The 15,345-nt window shown below is 41.7% G+C and overlaps 1 protein-coding gene across 4 annotated transcripts in view; it reads right to left on the bottom strand.

The window, feature by feature from the left end:
* slc2a9l2 (solute carrier family 2 member 9, like 2) overlaps nt 1-15,345 on the bottom strand; it is a 90,705-nt gene that overhangs the window by 41,010 nt on the left and 34,350 nt on the right. For all 4 annotated transcript variants that reach the window (XM_035527819.1, XM_035527814.1, XM_035527821.1 and 1 more), the window contains exons 7-8: nt 3,812-3,944; nt 1,434-1,621 (exon numbers count right to left, since the gene is read on the bottom strand). In XM_035527819.1, coding sequence (XP_035383712.1) covers nt 1,434-1,621; nt 3,812-3,944 — 321 coding nt within the window. The remainder of the gene's footprint in view (nt 1-1,433; nt 1,622-3,811; nt 3,945-15,345) is intronic.

Here is a 15,345-nt window from a genome sequence, read left to right as displayed (position 1 = left end):
CTATACCATCTACACTCAAGTGGTTTCTCCACTACAGAAGGTATCAGTTCTCCTTCCATCAAAAATTTGTCCACACAAATTTTCCTTTTACAACTGACCAACATCTAGACTTGCTAGGTTTCACCTTCATCCATGCCCACCTAAGATGATCTCTAGCAACCGCAGGGTACACGGCACAGTAGTTGTCATGGCATCCAGGTATGGCCTGATTGGAGGCAGCCGGGTACTGTTCTGCAGCGTCTCCCCAGCTACAACACACTTACAGGCCCCTAATTATCACCTCCATCACCATCATAAATGCTAACAGTGAAACAGTACAATTCAGCTATTATGCCCATTTCCAATATCTGCCAGGACGTAACTTACACTCCTGTATTAAACTAGAACTGAATATCCTGAAAATAAGCTTTAACCAGTCTAGTAATCGTCTCTGGTACTTGGAAGAATCCACATGTAGGTGCTTGTCGCTCTGCCTAAGTCTGATGCCACATCATAATTTTATGCTCCTAACAACCTGAAGGCCAGAAATGCCTGCCTTTTGAAATGCTGTATCAATTAAGTTATTCATTTCAAATATACAGCAGGTCTCTGTGCGATCACACTAAAGAAAATCTTAGCCTCCACATTAAGAAATTATTCTATACTCACGGAATCCTTCTCTTTGGGAAAAAGATACCAACTGCTCTTTTTCACTCTTTTGGAATAACCCATTTCTTCCAGATTATGACCATCGCCGTTCATAAAAATGTGATACGGCACTCCATTAGGCCCTGGTGCAGAACCTTTCTTTGTGTGCTACACCACGTCTTGTACCTACCTCACCCCACTTAGATGCGTTTACATCCATTTGTTACTCTGTTGTCCCTGGTGGAATATCTGCTAGTAACTCCAGCTCTTTTGCCTTGTCCTTATCACAATGCACACACTATCACACTGCCCTTCTAATACACACCAACAAAATTTTCCACTACGTCCTTTCCAACTTTAACTTCCCAAATTTCACTTCACTTAAGATGGTCTTCACAAACTTAAAACTAAGCACCCACTTTTTAGATTATACCATGACAGGAAAATAGTCAAACTATTGCAAGGGAAAATGATATCAATGGGTATTTGGATGCACAATTAAATGAAGACTCTTAAATCATGTTGTGAGATCAGATCTCAGCATTTGGGGTGTGAATTTTAAGAGCACCAATGACGAGATATGCATATACATAAAACTACTTGATTGGAATGCAAGAGTCATGGTGCTCCTAGCTGAGGAACGCATGAATGCTCCCATTTGCTGGAAGAACACATGAACGCTCCTATTTGCTGGAAGACTTTATGGGAGGAGCCTGGCATGTGGTTACACTAGACTGAAAAGCACGAGTATGAATGTGGTGTGTAAACATTGCACGTTAGCCTGAGCAGTGTTAGTGTGCACTCACCGCGTTGAGCCCACACAGCTGGTAGCAGGCCATGACGACAACGATAGTGATGATTTGCCAGCGGACAGCTCTGTTCTGAAAGAGCTCCAGAGGTGTGGCTACCTGCAGAGTGTTCTGTGCTCGACTCTCGGCGTGAACTTCCTCCAGATCAGCAGAGACATCCTTCTTTCCTAGGAAGGCCTGAAAAGCTGTGGGGGATAGGGAGAACAGTGAAGAAAGGAAGGAAGGAGGGAGGGAGGGAGGGAGGGAGGGAGTGGTAGAAAGAAAACAGGGAAAGAGAGAAAAAGAGAATTTGAGTTTGCATAATTTATAGCTTTCAAGTCAATGTGAATATAAGTGGACCAAAAAGTTTCGAAATTTACAGAGCTGTGAGATTAACTCAATATGAATTGAATAACACAAAGGTAAGAATATGTTTAAGCATAAATGTGGGGAAAAGGATGGAACTGCTGATTTAAGCACCACTGTACTGTTTTTCACCACTGGCCATGATCCAAGTGAAACTCTAGATGAAGTAAGTCATTAAAACAGGTGTTTCACATTGATTCCGAACTGTTTGCTGAATTGTCTCTTCTGACCCTTTTATACACTTTGCTATACAACAACTCTTTTCTGCACTCTCAAAAGAAATCTGTCGATGTGGAGTTTCTCTGCACTCTCATCCACGAGGGGAGAAAAAAATGACGAGGTGGGGAAAACTTTCACTCACTGAATGGGGTGGGGTGGGGGCGCACTAAATTTAACCCTTCCCTTGCATGATAAATTTAGGTGGGATACATAGTCATGGGCATAGTTACCAAAAAGGAGGTTTTTTTCTCATAGTTCCCCTCTGGAATTGTTTGCCATGTGTTCCTTTGTCTTGTCTCATTTCTTGTTCTGCCCCTTGTTTCAGTTTTCCTCATCCTTTATTTGTCACACCTGTGTGTTGTTGGTGTTTGTGTATTTATTCCCTGATTCCCATGTCCTTTTTGTCAGTCTTTGAATGTCGTCATGTATATTCTCATGTACATATTTGTGCGTTTTGTTGTTTTGCAGGCTTCTGCTTTGCCTGTTTGTGCCTCCTTGGTTTTGCTCTTTTCTCATGGTCTTTGTTTCCCTTTGTGGAGTTTTTGTCTAGTTTAGTTTTTTGTTTTGTTCTCTTGTTTACTTTATTTACTATGTCAGAGGATTTAATTTTATGAGGATTAAATTTTACTTCTGATTATGCACCTGCATGCAGCTCTGCCTGTCAGTGCATTACATTTTTCGTGCATCGATGTTGAAAGATATCTAACTGCTACCAGGATTGTAATTTTACAATTATGTGCCAAAACTAGAATTTATCTTTGGTATTTGGACAATAAAACCTGGTTGTCAACAGTATCAGTGAGGGGGGGGGGGGTAGTGAGATACTGAGGGTACAGTGAGGAGGAATAATGAGATAGAGAGGGTACAGTGATGGGAGATTGTGAGGGTACAATGAGGGGGGATAATGAGATAGTGAGGGTACAGTGATGGGAGATTGTGAGGGTACAATGAGGGGGGATAATGAGATAGTGAGGGTACAGTGATGGAAGATTGTGAGGGTACAATGAGGGGGGGAAAATGAGATAGTGAGGGTAGAGTGATGGGAGATTGTGAGGGTACAGTGAGGGGGATAATGAGATAGTGAGGGTAGAGTGATGGGAGATTGTGAGGGTACAGTGAGGGGGATAATGAGATAGTGAGGGTAGAGTGATGGGAGATTGTGAGGGTACAGTGAGGGGGATAATGAGATAGTGAGGGTAGAGTGATGGGAGATTGTGAGGGTACAGTGAGGGGGATAATGAGATAGTGAGGATACAGTGAAGGGGATAGTGAGATAGTGAGGGTACAGTGAGGGAAGGTGGTGAGATAGAAAGAGTACATGGTGAGGGGGGATATTGAGATACTGAGGGTACAGTGATGGGAGATTGTGAGGGGAGATACTGAGGGTACAGTAGCAGAGATAGTGAGGGTACAGGGAGGGGGCAGTGAGTTAGTGAGGGTACAGTGAGGGGGGGGATAGTGAGATACTGAGGGGAGGTGGTGAGGTAGTGAGGGTACAGTGAGGGGGGGATAGTGAGGGTACAGTGGGGGGGTAGAGAGATAGTGAGGGTACAGTGAGGGGGGATAGTGAGATAGTGAGGGGAGGTGGTGAGTTAGTGAGGGTACAGTGAGGGGGGGATAGTGAGGGTACAGTGGGGGGGTAGAGAGATAGTGAGGGTACAGTGAGGGGGGATAGTGAGATAGTGAGGGGAGGTGGTGAGTTAGTGAGGGTACAGTGAGGGGGGGATAGTGAGGGTACAGTGGGGGGGTAGAGAGATAGTGAGGGTATAGTGAGGGTACAGTGAGGGGGGATAGTGAGATAGTGAGGGTACCTTTTTCAGCTCGAGCCTCATCTCTGCGCTCTATGAGCAGGAATCGTGGGCTCTCTGGCAGAAATGGCAAAACACACAGCTGCAGAATGGCTGGAACTGCTAAGAAGCCAAACAGGAAAGTCCATCTGTCCTCCTGCAAGGATAGACACCAACACATGTGAACCACACTTGTAAAACATCAATAATTCATCTATAATGGATTATTAGCTGTCCACAAACTTATGGACAGTCTGTAAAAATCTCAATTTCACCTCCTACAAATCTGTCGAAAAGTGACGTACTAGTCCACTGTAGTGAAGACCAACTACACCTTCTTCCTCTGATGAAACAATGATTTTGGTAAGGCTGAGCTTTCTACATTTACTGCCCCCTTGAACAAAGTGCTGTAAAACACCCTAACTCAGGGCTTATCACTCCTATAAAACACCTTAACTCAGGGTTTATCACTCAGCTGTAAAACAAGCTAACTCCATGCTTATCATTCCTTCTTGACCATTTGACTGTCCTTCCCCTCTTTCTCCCAAGACATTCCTCATTGCCAAGATCCCATGTTGTAATGTCTTTACCAGCATGTTTACCAGCAAGCTTAAAATTCCAGAAGAACCAGGTTAATCAGGACAACCAAAAAACGTCTCCTGCCCAGTCAAGGACAAAGGAACTTTCACAGAAACGTATTTGCAGGAGTTATCAAAATATATAATAAAGCATTCTCTTTTTTTATAGGTCCATGTGCCTGAGAAAATGCTGAGATGTTTCTTTTTTTCACAGATACAAGCTACAAAGTAAATACAGTAATGTGATGTCACTGATTTCAAGTGATAAATGAGCAAATAAAGTCTGATTAACTTATCTGAGTATTGTCAATACTGCCTTTCTTATTTTGGTAATCTGTCATGTATCTTTTCTTACTCTTTTAACTATTGGTTCATTAGCATTTCCCATTACTCAAAGTCCTTCTATGTTGCTTACCTCATGTTTATTATAAACAAATGGCTAATAACTACATTTACCTGACACTTTTATCCAAAGCAACTTATAATTACTACTGAGTACAACTTAAGCAATTGAGGGCTAGAGGCCTTGATCAGTGGCAGCAGGACTTGAACCAGCAAACTTCCAATTACAAGTCAAGTACCTAACCACTGAGCTACCACTGCCCTAACTACTAATTGTGTTTACTGGTTGATAATTTGCTTTTGTTTTGTCTGTCTTTTGGTTTGATCAGACGCCTGCTCTGTCCTGGTTACTCACGCTCACAAGTTACCTAGACAACAGTTCTTTTGATGTTCTTTCCCTTTGTTTTTTATTTCTTCTATTTGTTTAGCCACACTCAATCCACTATGAATCTAATTTAGGTAAATCTTGTTTTGTTACATTGTTACATTTGTTTTACTATAGCAATACCCAATACCATCTTAATCAGTGGTCTCTATGCATGCATATCTATGCATATCTTTGTTTATTCAATAAAAAATCTATGAAATTAAGTTTTCATTTAATCCATTTTGAAGGATTTTTAATCCATACAGCCTATTTGTAGGGCATTGTGCCTAATAAACATGTTAAATCAATTAACTATGTGCGTGTCAATTTGAGCAGGTACGTTTAGGAAAAACCAGCATTGAAACTTGAGGTGCACATAAAACCTAAGGGGGAAGAGCTTCTTACAGTCAGTTTGGGTGAAGGACCATGCAATTGATAAACACGGTCAAAGAGAAGTGTGAAAATGCATGTTTGCATGGCAATATCACATTTAGGTTTTTTACTCTCTTACAAAAACAACACTAACAAGCCAAACACATACCTAGAACATACTCCAATTATACTTCAATAGCACCCCAACATCATAAGTTTTTTAAAACCATTGCCCAAGACCATTCTAGTTTAGTTCTGGAGTGTTCTACACACTCAAGTACTCTGGAGGAGCAGACGTATGGAGGGTCAGGCGTATGAATGAATAGGGAACAGTGTCTATGGGGTGCTTTTGTGGGCTGGAGTGAACAGTCTAGTGAACAGTCTAGTGAACAGTCTAATGTATCCCACACAAACATCTAATGGGTCCCATGCATACATCCACAAGAACCCACACGTATACCCACTCAATCCCACACATGAAGATGAAATCAGAGATGAAGAAGTGTAGGATCAAATCCTCTGATAAATTGCAGAACTGAATATTTCTAGAATTTCAAGCACAATGTTTTTGATAAATATGATCACCATGGTGAAGGTGAGTTTAGATTTACCACACTGATGGTTGGAGGTAGCAATTAGTAGCAAAGGTGTGGAGATGCCGCAATTAAATTTAATGACTCAAAGAATGAGAGGCCCTCCTCTGATGTGCCTCTGCTCCTTCCGGCACATTCTGGAAGCCCTCTTGGCACTGTGGGAACTGTTGATGTGTGTCTGAGAGGCATATTAAACACCTCCTTGGGGGCAGATATTGCTGCACTTGTGCTGAGATCCATGTATTACTGACCTGATGCATAAACACCCCCTGCAGGGGGACAATAAAGCAATCAAAATGATTTCACTAAAATTGTTGAGAAAACACTGCTCTCATTTTTCCAGTTCTATTGAGAGGGTGTTGGAAAAACCAACAGGAAAATGAATTACAGCATCCAGAACACATATCTGATCTGGGGTGGAGGTAGTTCTACTACTACTAATAAGATTGATCATTCTGAAGAGTATTACCAGAAAAAAACCCAATAAAGGTTAACGTCATAAAAAAATGAAAAATGAAATAACTAGAAATAGAAAACAATATCTTTATAGTGAGTAGACGAGTAGTAGTCAGTGATATGTGGCTTCACCATGCCCTAGAACACATAGACCTTCACACTGGAGTTATACTGGAGTCCAGGCTCTCATATGCAATTTGTTAAAGTTGGTCCCTGTAGTTAGACAATGTTGCTTAAGGTATTTAAGGTATTTCTATTCTTGCACTATTGGAATCTGTGTGCACACTGTTTGTCTGAAGTATTTTCCAAGAACACATGAACCTCCACCATGTCCTAGAAAACATGGACCTTCACAACTTGAACAATTGTGGGTTAAGGGTCTTCCTCAGGGGCCTAACTTGACTGTGGTGGGAAATGCCAATACTGAAAACGTGGCAATACTGAAAACGTTGACTTGGAAGATTCTAATGTCGAGCCATCAACCTTGTTATTCTAAATTTTCATTTTGAAATTTTCTTTTTCTCATTACTTGAATACTCTAAAATAAAATGTGAAAATAAAACAGGAGAAATATATTTTTTATGAGATTTGATTTCAGGCTGTAGGACAAAAAAGTCCTTCAAAGGGGTATGAAAATGTTCTACAGGCACTGTACAGCAGAGATACACAGATACAGCAGAGACACAGCAGAGATACACAAAGAGATAGAGCAGAGATACACACAACACTGAAAATATTTAAAACATTGAGATCTGTGTGTCGTCATTGTCTTTGAGCAGAGGAAGTGTGCAGTCTGATCACTGACCTGGAACTACCTTACTCATGTGGTTCTAAGGATGAATCACCAACCTGCATTTATATCTCACTCACTGAGCTCATCCAAAGACACACACATGCACACACACACACTTCAAAAGACATCTTGGCAGGATCTGACGTACACACCCCTGCCAGCTCGCCTGCACAGTACAGCACCTCCACTCCACTCTGTCTACACAGCACCTCCACCCCACTCTGTCTCTACAGCACCATCCACACCTCCATCACACTCTACGTATCTCCATCTCACTCCATCTCTCTCTAAGGATCTCCATCTTAGTCTGTCTCTATGGCTTTATCATCTCCGTTAAACATGAAAACTCAAGGAATATGTAAAGTGGAAGGACGTTCAGTGTTCTCACTCCTTCTGTAGCCAACAGACAAGCTGAGAATAAATTTGTGAAGAAGGCACCTTCACACAGAAATCCTGACGTAAACGTGCAAACACACAGCTGATGGCAGGTAATTAAGTGGAGCTCCTGAACTGCACACCAACACTGCTCACACTCTGTGTGTTTGTGTGTGTGTGTGTGTGTGTGTGTGTGTGTGTGTGTGTGTGTGTGTGTGTGTGCAGTGCACGCATGCATGCATGTGTGCAAGTGGTAGTGGATCCTGCTTGATCATTTGATATTTGAAGCACATCTGTAAGTCACTCTGGACAAGGGCGTCTGACAAATACTGTAAATGTGCGTGTGTGTAATGAGAATATTCAAGAAGCAGGAATCACATACAGCCCTGCAGCGACACCGTCAAACTTGGTGTGACATACTGTATGTGACATATACACTCCTCATGGTCTAACATACTGGAGGTGACATGTACACTCCTCATGGTCTAACATACTGGAGGTGACATGTACACTCCTCTTGGTCTAACATACTGGAGGTGACATGTACACTCCTCTTGGTCTACCATACTGGAGGTGACATGTACACTCCTCTTGGTCTAACATACTGGAGGTGACATGTACACTCCTCTTGGTCTAACATACTGGAGGTGACACGTACACTCCTCTTGGTCTACCATACTGGAGGTGACATGTACACTCCTCTTGGTCTACCATACTGTATGTGACATATACACTCCTCTTGGTCTAACATACTGGAGGTGACATGTACACTCCTCTTGGTCTAACATACTGGAGGTGACATGTACACTCCTCTTGGTCTAACATACTGGAGGTGACATGTACACTCCTCTTGGTCTAACATACTGGAGGTGACACGTACACTCCTCTTGGTCTAACATACTGGAGGTGACACGTACACTCCTCTTGGTCTAACATACTGGAGGTGACATGTACACTCCTCTTGGTCTAACATACTGGAGGTGACATGTACACTCCTCTTGGTCTAACATACTGCAGGTGACATGTACACTCCTCTTGGTCTAACATACTGGGGGTGACATGTACACTCCTCTTGGTCTAACATACTGGAGGTGACATGTACACTCCTCTTGGTCTAACATACTGGAGGTGACACATACACTCCCCTTGGTCTAACATACTGGAGGTGACATGTACACTCCTCTGTGACATGTACACTCCTGATGGTCGAAACCTAATTTGGTTCAACCCAATTAAATTACATTCACCTATGTTTAGGTCAGTTTAATTTAAAGCATCCACACGGGAATGACACAGACTCCTCAAACTCTCCTGGCATGTCAGAGACATGTCACACACTCCTGGATTGTCACAGACACTAGAATTATCAAACCATCAAATCACCTGCACCACACAAACATTTGTGTGCTTTCAGTCTTATAGCAACTCTTACATGGCTTAAAAGTAACATCTCTTGCTAGCCTCACACTGCCAAAGCTTGTGTCAGAGATGGAACAGTCTTCTTAGCCATACAGTGGAACAGCCTTCCAAACCTCCTGAACCAGAGTAGGCTGTACTAGAGCCCCAGATCAGTCCCAAACTGGCCAAACTAACATCAGCAGTCTGATTTTATGGTCAAAAAAGACTTTATCACTTTGTCTAACTTTCAGGCATTCAAATCCCTTTTCAAACTATATGACTTTTACCATGATTATTACAACTTAATGATTGTTACAACTCAATGCAGAAAGGATATACAGAAAGACACATGTCCAACTGACAAACCACAGAGTTATAGAAAGACACATGTCCAACTGACAAACCACAGAGTTATAGAAAGACACATGTCCAACTGACTAACCACAGAGTTATAGAAAGACACATGTCCAACTGACTAACCACAGAGTTATAGAAAGACACATGTCCAACTGACAAAGCACAGATCTGTTAATAGATCTGTTAATCAAACTGCACTTCAACAAGCTGCATTATCTACATGCTCCCTGTAAACAAGCTGCATTATCTACATGCTTCCTGTAAATTACGCAGCATGAGTAAGTGTGAACACACTGATTCAGTTCACCTGTTCCCACTTTCTTAGGATCATTTAAAGCAAAACCAGACGTAACACCAGTATACCGCTCACACACACACACACACACACACACACACACACACACACACACACACAAACAAACAAACAAACAGACATAGGTAGTAACACACTACAGTTACCCCCATTTTACTTTAAGTAATTTTGAACAAATCGTACTATTAAGAGCTAATCTATTTTAAAAGAGGATACTTTATACATTTACTCGAATATATTTGTGAGGTCAAAAAATTTACTTTTACTCAGTTATATTTATCAGTGTTCCTCCCTTTACATTTTAAAATAATTTTTACATATCGTTTGCCACAACCTGTCAAGTGTGTGAGGGTTAGTGAAATCCCCAGAGATGATCACTGAGTGCCAGCGCTTTGTTTCTGTCACGGACTGGTCCGCCAACCTTAAGTCACGTGGTACGGCCCCCCGCGTGCAGGGGGATCCACGTGTGCTGTGTTTGTGTTGTAACCACGACCCCCGGGATTGTGCATGCATGCGCAGCGTTTAATGTTAATGTCTTGTGTCTATTTAAATGCCTGTCCGTGTGTGATCCCTTTGCTGGTCATTGTCACTACTTATGTGTCAATCCTGATTATTCTAGCCGTAACGTTGTTTTGTGTAATCGTCTATTTATGAATCAGTGGTTTATGTTTAACGTTAAGTGTACAGTCGTGTTTTCCATTAGTGTTATGTGTGAGCGCCACCCCTGTTGTACACGTTTATTGTCATTAAATGTTTCACGTTGTCAAGGGAGTCTGTGCGTCCTGTCCCATGCCCTGCGGTACTCGGGCCAGCAGCACCGTTACAGTTTCAGTACGTTACACAACTGGACAGTAGACCAAAACAATGAACAGCAAACAGGGACATTTTCTGGAGTGAGACTCAATGATTACATTTATAAAAAAGTAGCTCACAGTATCTACTTTTCTTCAAAGCTCATACACTGGTGTGTGAAATCAGTGCTCTATTCTAATGTGCATTATTAATATGAAAGTAAAGTGTGGTCCAATATTAATGATATTCTAAGAAAAATGGGTCCTTGTGGAATGAGATCGAGTCATTTTTGGGGGATTGGGGGAGCTGACGATGGCAGTGAACCGATAGCTAATTGCGCTGAATCTACTTAATGGTAACATTATTCTCAAGGAAGAGGACGAAACTATGTCTGCTGAATGTGACAGGCCAGTCAAAAAGAAAATTAAACATTCATCACACTTTCATAATGAAAATACACTGCAAGGCTGAAGCCAACCCCGGCGGTCCACGTTCTGCTCGCCAGCCGGTACTGACTATTTGGTCACCTGATTGCAGTGTAAATATACTGAAAAGTAAAATGTCTAGTAAGTGACCCTTGGCTAGACATCAGAGTAGTCGCAGAAACTGTACTAATCAAAACATGATCACCAAATCCAGTGTGATGCTTGTGACTTACAATATTTAGCAGACATGAAAAACCTCTCAGAACTAATAGATTACAAACCACTATACTCAAATAACATTATGTAGTCTATAGTAGTATTCGTTATGTAGGCTATAGTAGTATTCATTATGTAGGCTAGAGTAGTACCAAAGTGACCAAACATATCAGTGGATGAAACCACAGTGAGCAGACATATCAGTGGATGAAACCACAGTGAGCAGACAGATCAGTGGATGAAACCACAGTGAGCAGACAGATCTGTGGATGAAACCACAGTGAGCAGATACATCAGTGGATGAAACCACAGTGAGCAGACAGATCAGTGGATGAAACCACAGTGAGCAGATACATCAGTGGATGAAACCACAGTCAGCAGATACATCAGTGGATGAAACCACAGTCAGCAGATACATCAGTGGATGAAACCACAGTCAGCAGATACATCAGTGGATAACCAAGCTCTGAGGAAAGAGAACAAACAGGGCCACAAACCAACATATCTGTTTTTCCTAATTGCATTGAAAAAGTGATAAAAGGAGGTGATGAAGACGAAAGATGAAACAATCACCTGGGAGATAAACATGGCTTACGCTTCAGGAAAGACTTAACAACAGTTAGTGAAACAGAGAGAGCCGTTATGACCACGAGCTCACAGGTGCACGTGGAGCAGGTGGCTGGTAGGCGGACAAGTGCAAGCACGTGGTGTCTGGATAGAGGAGAGCTGTGTCTAGCCAGACGTTACCAAGGAGTGATTATATCTGTATTGGGTGAACCATGCCTATAAAAATGCACACGGTTTCTCTGGGAAAAACTACAAGACTCTGTTTTGTAGTTGCCGATATACTTAAAGAGAGGCATCACTGTAAGAAAAATTGTAGCAAGCATGCACACACACACCCACCAACACGCTCATTATGGCAGCGCACACAAACAAACACACACACACACACACACGCTTATTACTGCAGCATAAGCATTCACTCATGTTCACATGCTTTCAAACACACTTTTCAGAGGAGCCAGGTAGTGTGTCTGGCTTAAGGCAACTGTTACCTCCCCCTCTTGGGCCCTTACCAGTATACAATACCAGACTGCTAATGTGCTTCTTACACACACACGCACACACACAAACCAAACATTAAACACACACTTTCAGAACAAATGATTAAGCAATGAAGATTATTAATCACTACAAGAAACAACACAAACAAAAAACAAAGACAGAGGAAGATATATAAAAGAAAGAACAAAAGATCATAAGGAAGAAACATGACTTAGACACACACACACACACACACACACACACACATACAGTGAAGGCTAAAGCTGAGAGTGTGGTGAGTCCTTCCCTCCCGTCAATACCACAATAGCCATGACATTCATTACCCTCTACAGCACTGTGGAAAGCCACAGACCGAGAGGACCCACTCGGCCAAGACTGACTCTGCAATTAATGCCAAGATACGGTCATTAAGCTAAACTCTCAGTGTGTGTACAAGATACCTGTAGCAGAAGATTATATTATATATTAGTACATTTATTATATATAAAAATAAACAAAGGAAAAGATCAGCTACTTTCGCACAGACACACACACTTGTGGAATGTCCTCGACCAACATTAGCTGAATGAGTTGATTTAAGACCCTTCCTCACTGCTTTTATCTCTTTCTCACTCTCCTTCTTTCACGCACACAGAGTCCCTTCCATATGCAGGTCTCCGTGCTCCAAACAGCATTCCAAACAGAACTGGGTCATGTGACACCGGGCACTTGGGTTCGGGTGCCACCAAAATCCTTTCTATCGAGCCAATTACAAGGAGCCAATCAGCTTTCACTTATCTCCTAATGCCAATGACCCTGACAAAGCCAACCTCTGACCCACCCTGTGCCAATATAAGTAATAAGATGGAAATTTGTTTAGAGAGACAGATGGAGGCATCATTGGTACTGTTGTAAGATCAGTGTAATTTATTCACTCTTCATATTAAGCATGTTGGTAGCAGGATATGTTAGCAGCTCAGCTAGCAGTGGTTTGGGCATGGCACGAACAACTGACCTCAACGCACACCACCACTTGTCTTTTGCTGCAGGAAAAGTACCACAATGGCCCAAGGGGATTAGATATAGTTTTTTTTTATTATTATTTGTTAAAAACTGCAAGGTACATTGAAGTATGATATTTCTACAAAGCAGGCCGCCCTAAACCAGTAGAATGCATTTATTCCAAACACAACCACCTGAGATTCAGTCCCTGTTATTGTTCCTGTAGTGTACACTGGTCTATTCACTCCCTAAATTTAAAATGTGGCTCTTCTGATAAACAGCTGGCCCTCTGAACCCAATAAATCATTCAAGGCACCTTTAAAGAACCAGGAATGCTAAGAAAAGACGGTTTCTTCACACTAATGAACGGCACACACTTTATTTCACAGCTGAAAATTGCACAGATGACCTTCTGCTATGTGCTTCATTACAGCCCAGATGACATGAGCCTAAGAACCTCTGCCAGCGTGTCTGAACCAGTGGGTCAGAACCAGCGCATCTCAACATGTGACATGCACTGCTTTAGTGACGATTAACGCTACATGCATTACACTTCCTTCCATTTGCATTAGGCATACATGCTATATGGTAATGCGTAACAGTGGTGTAAGCACATGAGAACTTGACAGGTGTGTAGTGCACAAAAACTTCATTCCTGTCCTGATGGAAATCCAATCTGCCATCAGTGCATGTAGCGGTGCATGAAGGGAGGTGGGACGCAAGGCTGACTAAAGGGACGAGTACTGAGGCCAAAGCCGTAACCGCTGGTAATTAAATGCTCTATAGATGACTTGCTGCAAGAACAAGACAAGGATACAAAGAAGGAAAACACTACTAGCACAAGAACAGAAATAAAGGCAGAACAAACACGAAAACACCAAAGAAGACAAAAAAATTAAACACTGTGACTTTAAACATCAAACATGGAACAATGACCAACGACAAGACACGAAAAACACATGGTTAAAATACCTTACAATAAACAATAAAGACAGGAAAAACACATGTTTGAAATATCCTATAATAAACAATAAAGCTACAGCTACAACCAAGTACCTACAAAGAGTGAGACAAGTCCCGAGAGGTCAGCTGAATGGGAAGAACAAGATATCAGCTATCAACACCTACGCTCTACCAGGAATCAGATACATCATCAACACCTACACTGTACCAGTCATCATATACATCAACACCTATACTCTACCAGTTATCAGATATATCAACACCTACAGTCTACCAGTCATCATATACATCAACACCTACAGTCTACCAGTCATCATATACATCAACACCTAAACTCTACCAGTTATCAGATATATCAACACCTATACTCTACCAGTCATCATATACATCAACACCTACACTCTACCAGTTATCAGATATATCACCACCTATACTCTACCAGTTATCAGATATATCAACACCTACAGTCTACCAGTCATCATATACATCAACACCTACACTCTATCAGTCATCAGATACATCAACACCTACAGTCTACCAGTCATCAGATATATCAACACCTACACTCTACCAGTCATCAGATATATCAACACCTACACTCTACCAGTCATCAGATACATCAACACCTACACTCTATCAGTCATCAGATACATCAATATCTATGCTCTACCAGTCATCAGATATATAAACACCTATACTCTACCAGTTATCAGATATATCAACACCTACAGTCTACCAGTCATCAGATATATCAACACCTACACTCTATCAGTCATCAGATACATCAATATCTATGCTCTACCAGTCATCAGATATATAAACACCTATACTCTACCAGTTATCAGATATATCAACACCTACAGTCTACCAGTCATCAGATATATCAACACCTACACTCTATCAGTCATCAGATACATCTATGCTCTACCAGTCATCAGATATATAAACACCTACGGTCTACCAGTCATTAGATACACTATCAACACCTACACTCTACCAGTCATCAGATACATTAACACCTATGCTCTACCAATCATTAGATACACTATCAACACCTAAGCTCTACCAGTCATCACAAACCCCTCTGGCATAATAAACTGGCCTAAGGAGGAGACAGAAGCTACTGACATCAAGACAAGGACGCTCCTCACAATACAATGAAGGTTTCA

The sequence above is a fragment of the Electrophorus electricus genome, chromosome 1 (genome assembly GCF_013358815.1).
Source record: "Electrophorus electricus isolate fEleEle1 chromosome 1, fEleEle1.pri, whole genome shotgun sequence".
Taxonomy (NCBI): Eukaryota; Metazoa; Chordata; class Actinopteri; order Gymnotiformes; family Gymnotidae; genus Electrophorus; species Electrophorus electricus.
This window is presented reverse-complemented; position numbering and strand designations above follow the sequence as displayed.